Source organism: Cuculus canorus, chromosome 8 (genome assembly GCF_017976375.1).
Source record: "Cuculus canorus isolate bCucCan1 chromosome 8, bCucCan1.pri, whole genome shotgun sequence".
NCBI classification, from domain to species: domain Eukaryota; kingdom Metazoa; phylum Chordata; class Aves; order Cuculiformes; family Cuculidae; genus Cuculus; species Cuculus canorus.
Window position 1 is genome coordinate 1,236,483 of NC_071408.1, and position 17,828 is coordinate 1,254,310.

General features: G+C 44.1%; 1 protein-coding gene across 5 annotated transcripts in view; it reads right to left on the minus strand.

The window, feature by feature from the left end:
• Positions 1–17,828, minus strand: part of RABGAP1L (RAB GTPase activating protein 1 like) — a 223,838-nt gene that overhangs the window by 70,269 nt on the left and 135,741 nt on the right. For all 5 annotated transcript variants that reach the window (XM_054073599.1, XM_054073601.1, XM_054073602.1 and 2 more), the window contains one exon: positions 7,403–7,444. In XM_054073599.1, the coding sequence (XP_053929574.1) occupies positions 7,403–7,444 (42 nt within the window). The remainder of the gene's footprint in view (positions 1–7,402; positions 7,445–17,828) is intronic.

The window sequence follows — 17,828 nt, forward strand, 5'->3', positions numbered from 1 at the left end:
TGAAAATACCAACTCAGTGCACTGCAGAGGTCAACAGAATAAATCAAATAGTAGGAATTGATAGAAACAGAGACCTAAATGGAGAATGCCATTATTCTGCAGTAGAACTCCATGCTGTGTTTGGATCTTTGATATCAGGCACTGCTCTGGTTCTCCCATCTCAAAAAGGAGATGATAGAGACAGACAAGCGTACAGAGAGGGGATAAGGCTCATCCAAGGCTTCCGAACGAGGAGACAAAAAATAGTCTAAGGTTATTCAGCCTGGACGACAGGCAGTTTATGAGGGATACCGTAGACCTACAAACTCATGAGTGGTGTGGAGAAGTGAAGAGGCACCAGCTGTCCAAAACGCCTTCCAACACCAGAACCAGGAACCCCACGTGAAACTCACAGGCGACAGGTTCAAAGCAAACAAAACACGGCACATCTTCACAGCATCCCTAACTAAGCTGAGAAAACGATCTCTGTAGCTACTATTTTACACATGGTCATAAAGTTACTCGACAGGTTCATGGAATAATGATCCATACAGACTTACTAAATATGAGACTTCTTTCTCAGAACGCCCCTGTGACACAAATTAGTGAAGAAAAAAGGAGTAATATTGCCCTGTTCTTAAAGTCTTTCCCATGTATCTGCTGTTGGCAACCAGATATTGGGGTAGATAAGCCTACAAGTCTGGTCTGGAATCGCTATTCTCATGTTTTTATTTACTTCAATGACACACTTGATAAAAAAAATTCCCATAGAACACAAGATTTGCTAGGTACACGAGTCATGTACATGCTACTGAAAATAAATAACTAAATAAATATATCAGAAGTACGTGTAGTCCTGAAAACAGCATCTCCAGATTCCAGTATCCATAAATTACAAACATAAGGTATAACGGGGCAGAGCCATTAATATAAAAATCAAGGTTCAGTGCTGCTAAAAAAATGCAGTCCAACAAATGTCACGCTTCGTCTGCTTTCAGTCTTCCATTCCTTTCATAAGAGAATGCCTCTTCTCCCTCAGAATTAAAATATTACGGTGAACATTCAGCTAAGAGAAACTGCACTGAGGAGTGAGGAGGAGAGCAAACGGGGCTAAGAAAATCACCAGAAACCTGGTTATATTAGGGCTAGAAAATCAATCATCTGGGAGGCGATCGAGTCTGGACATTTTCAGGCACAGATTCCTCTTTCTAAAGATATAGTCTCCAGGTACTGGCTTTTGTGGTCAGGGAGTGGGATTGAGGTAGGGAGGAATTCTCCAGCCCAGCAACACCTACAGTTTGAGGACCTCCTTGGTTTAGGAACTTGAAATACAAAAGCAGTGATCTGAGAGATTCTTAAAAGTGACCTTCTTGTTCCCTGCCTAATGCAGAAGGCCTTGAAAAGAGAACAGTCAGGTGTGACTTTTAGCATCAAAGAGTCAGGATTTCCTTCTGCTCCAGAAGCTTCAGCGCTGATCCTGCGATCAGCTACATCAAGAAGCTATAAAAAAAATCAGTATAAAGGGCAATAACTATTTGGTCTTAGATGCTAATGTGGATGCTTCTTTTGAGGACCTAATGAACTTACAGAGTGGATTAACCCAGACCACCTAGGATCAAATCCAGTTTAGGTTGGAAAGGAACCCTGAATGTGACTTCACCCAAGCTCTGGTTCAAAGCAGTGCCAATTTAAGTAGCAGGTCGGGCTCCTCAAGTCACTGCAAATGCAAAGTAAAACTGATGGTATACACGGAGAAGTTGAAATAACTCTTTCACCTCTTGGAGACACCGCCCAAGCTCTGTTGCCTACACACTCGGTGCACTTTTCACGTCACTACCCCTCAAAAAGCTACAATAATTGTCACAATTTCATCCCCAGCTGAAAGATAATCCACATGTTTTAATTATCTACACTGGCAATATGCAAGTTGTTTTCATGGACATCCTTGGATGCCTCACTAGTAATAGTCTACAAAATATCAGCATCTTATTTCAACAAGACACAGAAGAATTTGGTTATTCAACTTACCTATTCATTTTATACCGCAAGCTTTCATCTGACAGAACTTATTTCGCTACTCTCTGCTATAACTTGAACCCTTTGGCTTTTTCCTCGGTTGTTCTGTTACAAAGCTACACTACTTTTTAAACACTAACGCCCCAGGCTAGACAGTGGTAAGTGATAATTGCAGAAGCAGATGTGTTGGGTGATAAAATGAGGTGGGATCCTAAGGGATGCCACATTGGCCGCTTTGGTTTCCCCTGCAGGCCATGGAGCTTCCCAAAGAAACAGGCGTAACCTCGCCATGAAGAGCAGTCTAAAGGGCACAGAAAGGGATGACTGCTCTGGATACCTCGGAGTACGTCCACTTCTCATGAGCATAAACTCTTGAGCTCTGCCTTGAACACAGAGCAAAATTACAGATCTGACTGTAAAGTTCTGGGATGGTGCAAGCGGTAATTCAGGAGATAAATGACAAGACAAAACAAAAGACAGGTTAACGCTGATGTCTATCCAAAGAAGATAACATCTTGAAAGTGAAAAAAGCCCCATATAATTCACTATGTGTTCATTAAGAAGTGAAATGCGACTGTATATGGAAGTACATCATCATTTTATCCAAAATTTGTGCCCTTAGAGACCTCCACACCTAATGTGGTGAAAGAATATTTGTGGCACCCTCTGGTTAGTCATAAATACCATTTCATACAAACATAAGAGAACAATAAGATCCTCATAGTTATCAGATAAAGTCGGTTTTTTAGAGATAAGGAAATAAAATACAGAAACTACAGTGTGATTTCTCTGAAAGATCCAGTCAGTCACCTCTAAAAAGTACAATACAGAATTGAGAGATGCAGAAGAGAATTACTAAGATGCTCTAGAGTTCAGGAACAGGGCCAAAACCAGGTTCAAGAGCAGTCCAAGGCCACGTTGGATGGGGTTTTGAGCAGCCTGTGCCAGCGGGAGGTGTCCCTGCCCACGGCAGGGGCTGGAACTGGGTGGGCTTTAAGGTCCTTTCCAACCCAAACCATTCCATGATTCTACGATTCTAACATTAAGAATATTGGTTTGTTTAGTAAACTGTACAAATGATACCTGTAAACACGTCAAGGTGATAAACACCAGCGTGAGCATCGCTGGAAAGGCGCTATTTAAGATACAGGACGATGCTGATAAAAGAGTAGAGGAGTGCAAAATGATCAGCAATAAATTTAAAGCAGAATAAGTGAAATGGCCCTCCACCAGCAATCCCGCTGCTCTAAGTGGCTCATAAAACGGGTGCCGTGTCCTATAATAGAGCAGAGAAGCATCTCTTTCACCTGGGAGGTCCTTTTTGGTCCAGATACAGAATGATATAAAGATGACAAATAACCCTCCTTATCCAAGGAAATTCTGACACTTTGGGTTGTTTTAAAACTAGGAGCCCCTGCACCACGCTCTTCATCTCACAGCATCGGCTGCTGTCCCCACCACCGTAACCGGCACGCATCGCTGCTGGGCACAGACTGCGCGCGGGCAGAAAGGTGGCAAAAGAAATAACCCAAAGATAAACCTGTCTGGTTTGCATAGGGTACGGTATCAGCTGGTAACAGGTAGGGATGGGGCGGTGAGAACTGCCGCCCACACCCACTGCAGTTCCAGCTCTGCGGATAAGGTACTGGACTGGAAGCTAACGGTGCACTGGATGGGAAACACAAACAGCGACAAACACATTATTGTTTCCCACTAGTTTCAATCCGGCATCAAGTGACATGTTTCTAACAGTCACACAGCTGAAAGCTCTACGACTCGTGTTGACCTCAAGTGCCGGTACAGCTCACGCTCCACGCGGACGTGAACCCTCAAAAAGAGAGTCTGGATGTGGATTTTAGATCCCTGTGGCTCATCCTTGCACGGCCAGCGAGCACGTTCCCCTCTCTGCCTTTTCAGGGGTCACCAACTTGACTTGCAGCCTGATTTCTCCTCCATCAAATATTCCAGTATATTGCCTCCTTTTCCTAGTTCTAAAATAAAGCACACCTTCAGCTGGTTTTACTATGGTAGCAAGACCAGAAACAGGAGATTAAGGAAACAATCAATGAAATATACAAATATGAAACAAAGGTTATTGTTTGGTTTTTTTCCTTCACATATGTGAAGATTTTTATCTTTACTTTATGATTTCCAACAAAGAAACGAAACAGATGATGACAAAAAGGATCTGAACGTACAGTGGCACTGGAATGGCACATTTTTCTCTGTCATTCTCAATTAATGCTCTTAATTTTAATTTAAAAACATCCCATGTTGTTTGTTGAGTTGTTCCAAATCACCATTTTCCACCCTGCCTTTTTCAGCACTGGGGTTCTTGTCACAATCCAGTGCTTCACTGTATTTTCCGATGCTCAGAAAATGAAAGGAGAGGGATTTGCTTTCCCGTCAGCTCAGCACTGACTGTGGATTCAGGTGCGGTCTCTGCATGACGTAAGGGAATGATGACTGTCAGACTGTCAGACACTGCCACCAGCCGGGAGCCTGACAGCCAGCGCGCTGCGGGGACACGGAAAGCACCCACTGGCGCGAGAAAGCGCACCGTTTGGATGCTACAGCAAAAAAAAAACCATCCTTTTTCTTCAAGAAAAAATCAGACTGATGCCCTACAACAAATTTTGGCTCCCGTAGCTAAAGGGTTTTAATCCTTGAGCTGTTTATTGCTGTAACCAGACTCCGAAGGGAAAAGGGAAAGGATTCCCTCTTGTCTTAAATACATGTTTATTTTCCAAAGATTACTGCATTGAGATGTCTCGGATAATTGGTTGCAGAAGTAGTACTGTCATTTCAAAACTAATAAGCATTCACTTTGAATATTGGCTGTAACACTGAGAAACCGCATTGAGTAAATGGGAGTTCAAGATAAAAGCTCCTGTTCTGTTGCTATTTGATGAGGATCTGTGAGCACAAGCTTCACAGTGAAGCGAGGAAAACGGCACGTGCACAGCAAAGACGCTGATATTCCACTTGTGAAGGAGTCCCTTCTTCAATTTTTTTTAATTCCAAATTAAATTCTTGGAGGAGGGAATAATGGCTCTGTTTTAACAAAGAACAAATCCTGAGGAGTCGCTATCGCTGCCTTCAGAATCAGCACAAAACAAGACCTTAGAAACACACAGGTGTTCAAGGGGTTGTTCCGCAGCACCCACATTCAGCTCTGGTAACTTGAAAAGACTGGTACACTAAACCACTTTGTTTCAAATGATGAGGAGAGATTATGAACACATCTCAGTAGGAAACAAAACTATTTCAGGCCTCAGAGTTTAAGATTATTTTCTTCCCTACCAGAACAGCAACTCCTGCTGAAAGTAAATCATGTGCTCATCCGAAGGTATAGCATCACCAGCCCCGTCCTGGCACCACGGCGCAACGGGGCTCTTTGTGAGTGTTTCTGAATTAGAATCTTATCTTACCTACCTGTACTCTCTTGGTACTTATTTCTGGCTGCAATATTGAAATCCTTTCTGAGGATACCACCTCTCTTATAGTTTAGAGCCTATGACTGCCAGAACTGCGCATATATATATATATATATATGAACAACTGCTATAAGCAGGATTAAACCCAACTCTTAAAACTCTTAAACGTAGAAAACAGTTGTAATAAGACTGCCAAAATACTTTTATTTTCTGGAACAGCCAAGGAGAAACGTTCAATTGGATAAGCAGCATTGTGAAATACATATAAAATGAAAAGACTGAGTGCTTTCTGTTAGAAGAAATTGGGTTAATCACTCAATGCATAAAAATCCCAATTTGCAGTATGAGGTATGTGAGTGAGTTAAGGATTTTAGTCCTTTGCAACCCTTATCAGATCTTCTGAACAGTTGTTCTGTTGCTGTCCTCAGCTGCACCGTTCCTGCAGCGGGACACCTAAAGGAAACAACCACCCGGGAGCATCCGCAGGCTCTCAAAGCCATCCTTCTGATTCTAACTGAATTGAATTCTCCCTTCCTGAAAACCTCACCAGCCATCTTCAGCTGAGTGCAAGAACTCCTCCTTTTCTTTCTTCTTCTTCTTCACTTTCCAGATCCATAAGCCAGGATCTCTACCTATTTCCAGAACCGGTTCCTATCACTATGGCAGTGTCCCTGTTGGGTGTCGCTTGGATGCTCGCTTTCACTCCTTTACTCTCTGTTGTGCCGTAACCTATCAGATTTCCATTTAGCCATACTGGCCTTAAACCCCAGAACATTAACACGCTCCCAGAGCTGCAAATAAAATATGAAAGAGGAAGAAAAGAGCACAGACTTCTCTCCCTCCTTTTTACAGATTTAGATTTGCGTAGGAGCACTTCCCTGGAAACGTACGTTAAACAAATGCCTTGTTTATAAGCAAATTCCTTTAATACATACACCCACGCAGGAAGTCACAACGCCATTGAACACATTACCTGTGTTACATGACTTAAGTTGGATATTCCTTCCCATAACACTAACGGGAGTGTCAGCTCATGGCGACACCGCAGCACTCGGCCCAAGTTACCCAACCTCAAGTGCAAACGTCCGCGGTTTGAAATTCCCGGTTGCCCACAGCGGCGGCACAAGTCTCTTCGTGGTGTGTAATGCTCTGCCTGCAGGACTCTCTGCCACAGAAGCCGAGCGTCTGAGAACCGCTCTTCACCAAAGAGCTCAAGTAGCAACTGTTCGCCCTTTCTAGGTACGTGGTAAGGCCTTCGGCAAACACCCCAGAGGACTGGAAACAGGCAAACGACGCCAGTCTGTGTCCACATTATGGGGTGGTTGTTTTAGTAGTGACAGGTTGTTCTGCTCTAAGCTTTAGCCTAAATTATTTGATGGAAATATCCTATGACTTCAAAGGCGGCATTTCAAACGCCACAGCACGTGCCTGTAATGGATTTGAACCAGTCCAAACCGCGAGGGTAACTTCGACCGATCTCACCAGCATCAAAAGGGCCGATGGTTTACCTACAGCTTGGGAGGGTTTGAATTTCACAGGTAAATGCTGTGTCACCACCAAAGACAGATATTCCCTATATTATAACCCAACTTCCATTCCTCTCTTGACACTACAAATACATTTGATACCAAATATTATTCAATAACATGTTTCTTGAATGTTCCTATCAATCAAATGCTGAAAATTAATCAGAATTGTTTTCTTAATAGTAGTACATGACACATCTAAATCCACAGACTGCATTCCTTGTTCCAGGAACTTCATTACAAGATTAAGTTCAATTAAAAGAGATGTACCATAAGTACAATTTTGAAGACATCTTTACTCAAAAGGATGCTATTTCTCCTCCGCTCCCTGCTCTTGAAGTCCCACTATTAATGCTCCCTTTGACATGATGCTTTCAGCTAAGAATATATTCCACACAGTTTAATAAAATAGAAAACCCCCTCACCTTCTAATCAATGACTTACCTTTAAGAGAGCCAAAGCTACGTGGAAGATTATGTTCATACCCTGAAAATAAGAAGAAAAAGACTTCAGTCAGTCCCAGCATACAAATCTCTCTTCTCTGTTACTTATCGCTACGTAGCGTCACATTTAGATGCTGCAAATCCCTTGGGAATGCCTTTTTTCCCTGCTATGCTTCAAAGCTCATCATGGAAGCCTCAAAGCGCAGCTTCCAAACTCCCAGCTTGGGAAGATGACAGCTCTTTGGAATCCCACTGTTCCACCTCTCAGGGGATAGAGATGTGACAGGAGATCTCACCATCACTTCAGTACCTGTCAGGGCTGGGTTCGAGGAGCAACGCAGAACGTTGTAAAAAGTAGGGCATCAAGAAAAATTGAATTAATATTCTAAGATAAATAAATAGGATTTTTGCCAAGTACTTAGCTATGACTGATCACATACAATCTTTCATGCTTAAACTGTAAAAATAAAACAACCCCCCCGATAAGTACAAATACACCTTTTTTTCTGCTATCAGCCAAAAATCAGAACTATTTCACAGGTCAGAAAATTGATGCCTGTATCAAACGGTCTGTTTTCTGGTTTGTAAAAGCTGGAAGTACACGGGTGCAGAAATCCATTCAGTGAATAATACCACAATAATATCTAATTATTTAAACATCAAAGAAAGTAAAACCCACTCCGCTGACTGACAGCGGAGGGGTAAAAAAGGCCGCATTTCCACTTTTGTTTTATTAAAAAAATATATAACCTCATTCTTCCGCTTTTATTCAACTTGATTTTGACAATCAAGGTGCTAAGAGTTTACTGGGGAAAGGGAACACACACCCTGGATGAGACTCCTTTGGAGCACTCCGACTGGAACTACTCTTGGGCTCCTGCTTGGAGAAGGAGCCGGGGACAGCTCGGCCAGAGGGCACAAGATCATGGAATCCTAGAATCCCCAGGCTGGAATGAGCTCATCAAGCCTAACCGTACCTGTCCACTACTAAGTCACAGCCCTAAACGCTTCACCGGCCCATCTTTTAAACCCCTCCAGGGATGGGGACTCCACCACCTCCCTGGGCAGCCTCTGCCAGAGCCTGAGAACCCTTTTGGTGAAGAAGTTTTTCCTGATGTCCAATCTGAACCTCCTCTGGTGCAGCTTGAGGCCATTCCTTCTTGTCCTGTCACTTGGGCGAAGAGCCCAGCACCCACCTCTCTACAACCTCCTTTCAGGGAGCTGTAGGCAGTGATGAGGTCTCCCCTCAGCCTCCTCCTCTCCAGGCTGAACAACCCCCGCTCCCTCAGCTGCTTCTCGCTAGACTTGCTCTCCAGCCCCTTCACCAGCATTGTTGTCCTCCTCTGGACGCGCTCCAGCACCTCAATGTCTTTCTTGTAGTGAGGGGCCCAGAACTGAGCACAGGATTCCAGGTGTGGCCCCCCCAGTGCCGAGCACAGGGGCACAATCCCTCCCCTGGTCCTGCTGGCCACGCTGTTTCTGATACGAGCCAAGACGTTATTGTCCTTCTCGTCCACCTGGGCCACCGCTGGCTTGCCTCGCCGGCAGCGCGTACATTGCCTCAAGAGGCTCTCCTGCCTACCTTGATTAGTTATGATTCTCAATAGCTTTGTCTTCATCCAAATGTGAAAAACACCATCTGCAATTCTCACTGCCATCCTATGTCCTTTGTTTTCAGATTGTTTTCCAGGTTGCTATTTTACAGACCATCTTGCCTGCTTCTTTAACGGCATGAGAAAGCTTTTTCCTACAGCGTCTTTCAGAGCTGATGTCTAAAAACGCCTCAACAGATTTGCACACAAGTAATTCTGTCACTGCAAAACATACTATTGTGGGATAACAACAGGAATTTTTCTAAGGGAACCTTCTCCAAGAAATTTCTGCCTCTGCAAGTGAGTATTTTTCCAAGCCTCTTCCTGAAAGCCTAATACCGTATTTCTATAAAAATCAGCTCTCATAAAAACCTGCACAGGTTTTTCAGAGACATTCTTAGGAAGAAATTTTGGGTTTTTTACATAGTGCCTTGAAGGGATTTTACCATTAACGAGTCTTGGAAAGTAGACATAATGAATATTGCAACGCTCCATGAATTACTTTGCAATTTGTGCATAGTCATTGTGACAACAAACCGACTTTTTCCACTAGAGGTCACAATTGTAGCAGGACTGAACCTCGCTTCATTATTAGGAAATCCTTCTTCCAAACGGGATAACAAATAATTCAAGTACAACAACATTTATTTTGCTTTCCTATACCCCTTTTTAAGAGGAAAAAATGTGTGGCTGTGGATTTCAGTGATGAAAACACCAGAGCACCAGCAGCAGCCAAACAAGTTCACAGCAGTCTCAGTTTGGTTGCAAACGCTCGTGTGCAGCCAACAATCCACTCCATGCCATCACCACATCAACAACTTTAATTTCCTGACAAAGAGGATTTGATATGAACATACTACCTGAACATTAGAGGCAGAACTACAAGCCATGCCAGTGTGTTTTCTTCTTAACCAACCAATTGATCAGATTTTGTTATTTTATGAGTAATGTTATATCGAACGGGATTACTGAGGAATTAATATCCTGGGTGTTATCTGGCACTACCAGAAAGGGAATAACCCAAGAGAAACCCAAGCCAGTCTTTGTTTATTTCCCCAATAACCTTTTTCTGATCTGCCTCAAACTCACGCTGCTCCTGAATTCAAACTAACCAGGCTCTCCGCTGGTACTCCTCCTACAGGATCACTCTTCAAAAGGACAGCCAATGCGGCAGAAATAGGTTTCCTCTTGCCTTGAGAATGCCCGGCCTTTCTACCAGCTGCCTTGGACACCGGGCAGCTCACAGACCCTACAACCACAACACCACAAGGTGTTATGTCCTTGGGATCCATCCACCCTGAGCAGCACTCCCCGGCTCAGCAATCTACACCGTCCCTCCTTCTCCAAAGGGGACTCCCAAATCAAGACGATGGTTTAGATGCGAGGCATCAGTTGCTGCCGTTCCAAGCTGTCCAGCTTGGCCATGCTGGACCTGAAGGACGAACCCAGCCCCGGGCAGTGGAGTGAACTGGAGGCGGCATCTGGCAACCTACGGAAAGCCTTCTACTCACGCTGGGATTTACAGCAAGATGCTTCGGGTTTCAGATGCGGTGGTGCCTTACTCACCCATCTTAACACCACATTTCATAACCACTGATCTTGAGTTATTTTCTCCATAAGCATACGAGACTGTTCTGACATCGCCAAGTTTAATGATTATCATTATGAAAAGGAAGGCTCAGCTCATTTTTCCACAATATCTTACTTAAAATCTTGCTTCATTTACCACACACTGATTTATAAGATTCAGCTTAAATTTCTCCATCTATTTTAGAAGGACCAAAAATACCAACATGCACCAGACATATAAATCATCGCTAGCAATATCCCTCCAGCAATTTTATAATGGAAACAGGAGAGCACATACAAATCATCCACAGGGGGAAAGAGAAGGGAACCCATATTAAATAAGCCTTGGATAATTACTTTTTTAAACCAAAGGTCATATGTTTAACTAGACATTTAGAAGTAAATGCTTTAACATCATGCAGATCTCATCTTAATACTTAAAAAATTTGCAAATGTCAAAGTTGTTCATAATTACCTCAACACGTGGGTTTTTTAACATATAACAGTCAAGACTAAAAATATACACCTTCAAAACAAGAACTATTATAAGAGCACACCAACGGGTTAGGGGCTTATCATCATGTCTCATCGTTTCTCAGTTCTCTTGTTTTCCAGCCCGAGAGGCTTTGCTGCCAGGGAGTGAGCAAAGGAGGAGCGCGGAGCCCACCCAGCGCCCAGCCGCGAAGCCCACAGGCAAGGACCCCAGAAACGAGGATGTGGAGATCTGAGACCTCATCTGGAGGACTGTGCCCAGTTCGGGAGTCCCCCACATAAGAAGGAGATGGAGCTGTTGGAACGGGTCCAGAGGAGACTACAAAGATGATCCGAGGGCCGGAGCACCTTCCACATGAGGACAGGCTGAGAGAGTTGGAGTTGTTCAGCCTGGAGAAGAGAAGGCTCCAAGGAGACCTTAGAGCAGCTTCCAGTGCCTGAAGGGGCTACAGGAAAGCTGGGGAGGGGCTGTTCACAAAGGCTTGTGGGGATGGGACGAGGGGCAATGGGGATAAACTGGAGAGGGGCAGATTTAGACTGGACATGAGGAGGAATTTCTTCACTATGAGGGTGGTGAGGCCCTGGCCCAGGTTGCCCAGGGAAGCTGTGGCTGCCCCATCCCTGGAGGTGTTCCAGGCCAGGTTGGATGGGCCCTGGGCAGCCTGAGCCAGTGGGAGGTGTCCCTGCCCATGGCAGGGGGTTGGAACTGGATGATCTTTAAGGTCCCTTCTAACCCAAACTATTCTGTGACTCTATGCTCCTCCAAAGAGCTTTTAACTAGCCCTTTGCAGAAGGCCAGCAGTTTCTATGACAGCCTCTCTTGGAGGCTTATCTGCCCACCTAAGCGTCTGCACAGTACCTTCTTTCTTCCAACAAGTGTTATTTAAGAACCCTCTTAAGCTTGTGTAGAGGCCTAGAGTGTTTTAACAGACCTTGTTAAGCTCAGGAGCTTTTGAGAAGGAACATCTCAAAGCAGACAACTCTTGACTATTCTGCAGTCAAAACTGTAAGAAAAGGGTCAAGAAAGGGGAGATGTGAGAGTTCAGGCTATCTCACAGCCTCCTCCCGGCTCCTGCTGACTGCCACACTGACCATCCCCGCTCTCCACGGACTTCCACAGGACAGCACCAGCTCAAGAAGAAAGGACACTGTTTTGCAGATGAACCCATTTGTACCTACGGGATGACAGTGCTGGGATGAACACTCTCCATCTGGTAGGTCACCACTTAACTCATGAAGATTGCCCTTCACAGAAGCACCTGCTTACGTGGATTAGATGTCAAAACCCCATAATTTTGTGACAGAGATTGCAGGTAACTTTCTCATGGGGAGAACAGTGAAACTACATCTCATGAGAATGTAAAAACAAAACACTTCAGCTGGCAATGAAACATGCACTGAAATGAAGACTGGTTTAAAAGAAGGAGAAATCTTATCATGTTAACTCCCTTCTACTGAGAGATTTTCACAGTCCCTTAACTCCCTCTGAAGCCAAGATTCCTTCTGCAGATAGACGTGCTCTTTGAGGAGTCCTTCCTTTGAGCCTTGCTGCAGTCTGAAACAAGATGACTTTTGAAAAAGCCTGATAAGAAGATTGGAACAAAGAACAAACAGAGAATGGTAAAGAGCTGATTTTGTAGCATCCAGTTTGCAATCAGTGAAATCTCTGTGAGGGAAAGGATGCTGGTGGTCAGGAGGCACATCCATCCACGCGACCCAGCAAATCTACCCAGAGACCCGGAAAAAGGTTGTTACAGGAGCAGCAAACCAACACTCAGTACTGGCAAAACTCAACATCCGAGCGTGGAGATGACAGAGTTAGTCAAAAAACTTCATCATGGAGTGTCTGGACAGCACTGCACAGGGGACAACTTTGGAATTTGTCTCCTGGTTTAAAGCTCCTCTCCAACGACAGAAGCCTTGGGAGAAGGTAGGTTATATTAGGTACTACATCCCTCCCTCTCTGACCCAGATTGTCAGAGAGACCTTCCTCTGGTTACACAGCAATGCCCTCTGCATCATTTTCACAAAGAAAAGGAAGTCAATCTCTTAAAAAATACACAGAAAAATCATTTTTACTAGCATCCTCATCTGTGGCGTTGCTCCTAAATACACATGACACATAGGAGAGGACAGCGAAGATACTGACACAACATTCTCTGAAGTTCAGCACCAGGTAAAGAAGACAGATAAGAAAGTCGACCGAGCTCCTCCTCAAGGTCTGAGAAGTCTCAAGGCTCACATGACACGCCATCAAGAGGACCAGTCAACCTGCTCCAGCTTTCTAACAACTGAATTTTCCGTTGGTTTTTTTTTTTTAAGGAGGATTAGCTATTCATCCGAAGTTAATTTGACATTGTTTTGTAATTCGAAAGTGTTTCATAATTACATGTTCAGTCGCACACTCTTTCCAAGGAGCTACAGAGGGTAATTGGGGTTACAGACTCTAAAGGAGAATTAAAATCCTATTTATGTTTTGGATTGCTTCCAGCAAAACATTTGTTTGGCAACTCTGATACGTCGAGTGCACACAATAATCCTTAGGAATGTCACAAATGTATTTATTTGCTGACAACATAAATATATGGTCTGAAGCTCAAATTTCTCTTTGTAAGTAACGCAGAGTTGGAGCACGCTCCGCAGGCTACGCCCGCTCATTAACATCTTCTGCCCAGACCCACTCCGTAGAGCTTGTGCATTTATTCCAGTTCAATGACAAGACAACTAAGGGACAGAAAGGTTAACTCATTCAAACACGAAATAGCTTCATACGAGCAGACTGAACGGTTATATTAGAGAGGAAAAAAAGAGAAAAATGGCACAGCGATCTTCTGCTAACGTACGGGGGGCAGGGGGCTCGGACAGGGCTTCCCCACGGGATCCACACACGCTGCCTACTACAAAAACTCACCAAGAAAACACCGCAAGACGAGAAAGAAGAAAAGAAACTCTAGAAAACTCCATCTTGAGGCTATGATGCTGTGAACAGTGCACCACTGGATTTTAGACAATCCAGTCCGGCGCCGGGTTCCAAGCACAAAGTAACGGCAAGTGTTTTGGCAGAGGCAGACCGCGCTACCCTCTTCTTTAAATACAGTCCCCAAATTAGCTTCGTTTCCCAGATTTGCTCACAGAATATCACTCTCCCATTTGTGATACTTCCCTGCAGTTATTTCTGAAGCACTTTTTGAGCTCTGCCAAGGCTGCTTAGAATACGCCGGTATTGAGATACAGCAGATGGCACTGGTGTTAAATAAGCATTATGGAAATTTACTGTATTCCTCGAAAAAACAACCAAGTGAACAGCAACTAGTAAGTGGCTAAAATATCTCGGTCACACTGGGGAAAGTAATCCAGATTACACTGCGATACGGCACCGGATGTCTCTTCCCTGGGCAAAAACTGGGTCATCTGCTCATCTTTGGTAACTTTTCACCTGTGCATTAAAACATATTCCAAACCAGAAGCAGCCTCAACATTTTGGGACCACAACTTTTAAGAGGTGTTCACGTGAGTTATCTCCAACTGCAGATTGTTGTGAGGCTGTTTTTCCTTCGCTCATGCTGAGCATTTATCACCGGCCTTGTTATTTTGGGGATAAACAAGCTGCAGCTACGAACGAAAGATACATAAATTATGGATGCTCACAGGAACAGCTGGAGAACATAGTGTAAAGGGTTATGTTAAACCCCCCCAAGAACCTCTTAGATGTGCTCCATTAAAATACTCTTCTCCTCAGCCCAAGCTTGAATTACTATAAATTCTGCATTGCTTCAGAACTGAACGGAATGTTTTGTGTCCCCCTGTCCCTGCAGCAGTAACACTGCATTCCATACCTCCAATACTGCTGCTGTCAATTGGAATTGTATATCCAAACACCTAATATTTCTTACAACTTTCAGTTCAAAAATAACTTATAATTCTTTATCATTATAATCTGAAAGTTTTAAACACACCCATTTAGAAAAACTTGGAAAAGTTCCATCCAACACGCAATCAAATAATAGATCCTTTACCCTTTCTTTTTACCATCATTTCTGTTCTGGTGCTGAAAAATCCTCAGTGGAATACAGCTGTAGTCATCAGACAATTGAAATAACTCATCTAAACCATAGAATCACAGAATGGTTTGGACCGGAAAGGACCATGAAGGTCATTCGTTCAGTTCCAACCTGCCTGCCATGGGCAGGGACATCTTCAACTGGATCAGGTTTCTCAGAGCTCCATCCAACCTGGCCTTGAATGTTTCCGGAGATGGGGCATCCACCACCTCTCTGGGCAGCCTGGGCCAGTGGTTCACCACCCTCAGCGTAAATGATTTCTCCCAATATCTCGTCCAAACCTCTCCCTTTTTTAGTTTAAAACCATCCCCCCTTGTCCCATTGCTACAGACAGTGCTAACAAGCTTCTCCCCAGTCTCCTCTTCTCCAAGCTGAATAACCCCAACCTCCTCAGCCTCCAGAGGTGTTCCAGACCTTTAATCACTTTTGTGGCCTCCTCTGGACCATCCCCAACAGGTCCATGTCCTTCCTGTGCTGAAGGCTCTGGAGCTGGATGCAGGACTCCAGGTGTGGTCTCACCAGAGCAGAGCAGAGGGGCAATACTGAAGGCTGAATGCTAAATACTAAAAGCAAAACCTCCAGGGCCAGGAAACCTGAGCTAACACCGTTGCACATCTCAAGTTCTTGCAACAAAAAGGGTTACAATGGCTGGCACGTCAACACAGGCTTGAACGGAACAAACCAGCATCACCATTGGACATTCAAACTCCAGTCTTCGACACAATCTATTCTCTCTCTTCTTAAATTAATCAAAAGCCAGCAGTCTCGGAAAGAAATCCTTTCCAGCCTCTTTACATGAAACAGCCGCGGCTGATGCAGACTGCAGAAAGGAAAGTCAGCCGGCAGAGAGGGACAGCGAGGAGGAAAGCCGCGGTCCAGGCGCCACAGTCAAATCATCTGTATTCGTAAAAAGGAACATAAACATCTCCCCCTCCTGCCTTTTCCAGCTCGCATGGATGACACTGACTTTACGTCTGCAAGGAGCACTGGACTAAAGCAGCAGCTTCCGCACAGAACTATACCTGCGCTTCTAACATGTCGTTACTACAAGAGATTTTATTTCTAGCAATCTGAGTCTGCTGTTGTGTAGGACTTACTAAACCCCTCACAACCAGAAGGGTTAACAAACGCAGACAACGTGTCAACAACAGGTAATTCCAAGCAGTCCGATTCTTCTTCCCCTATAGACCTACAGAAGATAAACAACTGTACACGTTATTTTATTTAATTCACATTTCATCTGAGCGTAGGTTTACAGAAGCAGTGGGCTTGTTCCTGACTCGATTCCTGAGGAAGTTTAATAAATTAAAATGTTAATCTGTTCTTTCTCAACCCTGTTGAAGGCGTCACAGAAGTATCTGACAGTGACAGATAAAAAATAGCAGGCTATTATGGTATCTCCTACTCCGTTAGTACTAACAGGCAGAGACGACTGGGCTTAGCGTCGGAGCGATACCATACGGCGCAGTGTTTCCTGGCACATCCATTCTTCAGTAAGACACGCAGAAGACAGAAATCAACCCTTCAGCATCAACAGTTAGAATTCCTCCAAGATTTTCAGCGTTTCACTACGAAGCGGCGCCCCCAGGAACCACGTCCACACAGCGGGGTGCCACGAATGGCATCCACACAACGTGGGGCCACGTCCTCGCCGTGCCGAGGCGCTCGCTCACCAGCACCAAGCATTCTCAAAGATCGTTAAAAACATCCATCCATTCTCACCACCACAGAGAGTCTCTCCAAACCCATTATAAAAGTGATTTTATACAAAGTTCTGAATGATAAATAAAGGTCAAGGAACGACAGGACCAAGCTTTCAGCTCCCACACCTCCCACCGTGCTGCTGTGTGGTCACAGGAAAAGGCAGTTTTACTTCTGTTATTTGCTACATGAGCTTATTTCATATTTGAAACTGATAAATAACCACCTGCATCCCTTTCTATCTGGTTTTGACCACAGAACAGCAGCTTAGCAGTCAAACTATTAATTTCTGTAATCACTGACACTAAAATATACAAATATCTGTACTAGCTCAGGAAAGGCAGCGTGCAGTACGGGGCTTTTTTAGGTATTCCCTAAAAGAAGAGAAACACAGCCCTTAAGTACTTTCTTTTCCCAAGAACTGCACACAGAAACAGCCAGATTGACTTAAAACGAAGGTTACTAATAGCGTCTCAAAATTGTAGGTTAATAATGGAATGACAGCTTGAGATTTGAGCCTCCTTTAGTTTTGGCAGCACTGTGCATATCACACCTGGATGAAGTATTTTCTCTTTTAACTAGCAAAAATGATGAAAATTTGAAAAATAAATACTTATTGTCTGCCAACTGGTTTGCGGTTGTTTTTCTCTTCTAAACACGCATTTAAGGTAACTTTTTTTTGTGCTTTTGAAATACATATCTTCCTTCTGAACCGTAAATTTTAAAACGCAAAATGAAGTTCAGTGTCAACTCTTGGCTATTCCACAGCCTGACCCAGTGCTGCTCCGCGCTGGGGACCGCTCCAGCTGAGCCCCACGCGCTTTACCTGGATGAGCTGCCCTTTCCGAGCACGCCTTGAAATAAATAATCTATAAACTGAACAAAAAGAGAGAGCGGAACAGAGCAGGCTCACAGAGTGCTGGATGACATCACGTCACATTGACAGAGAAGACTGACAAGTCCAAATACAGCTCTGAATTTCATCAACAAAGTTGCTCTTCAAGGCAAACAG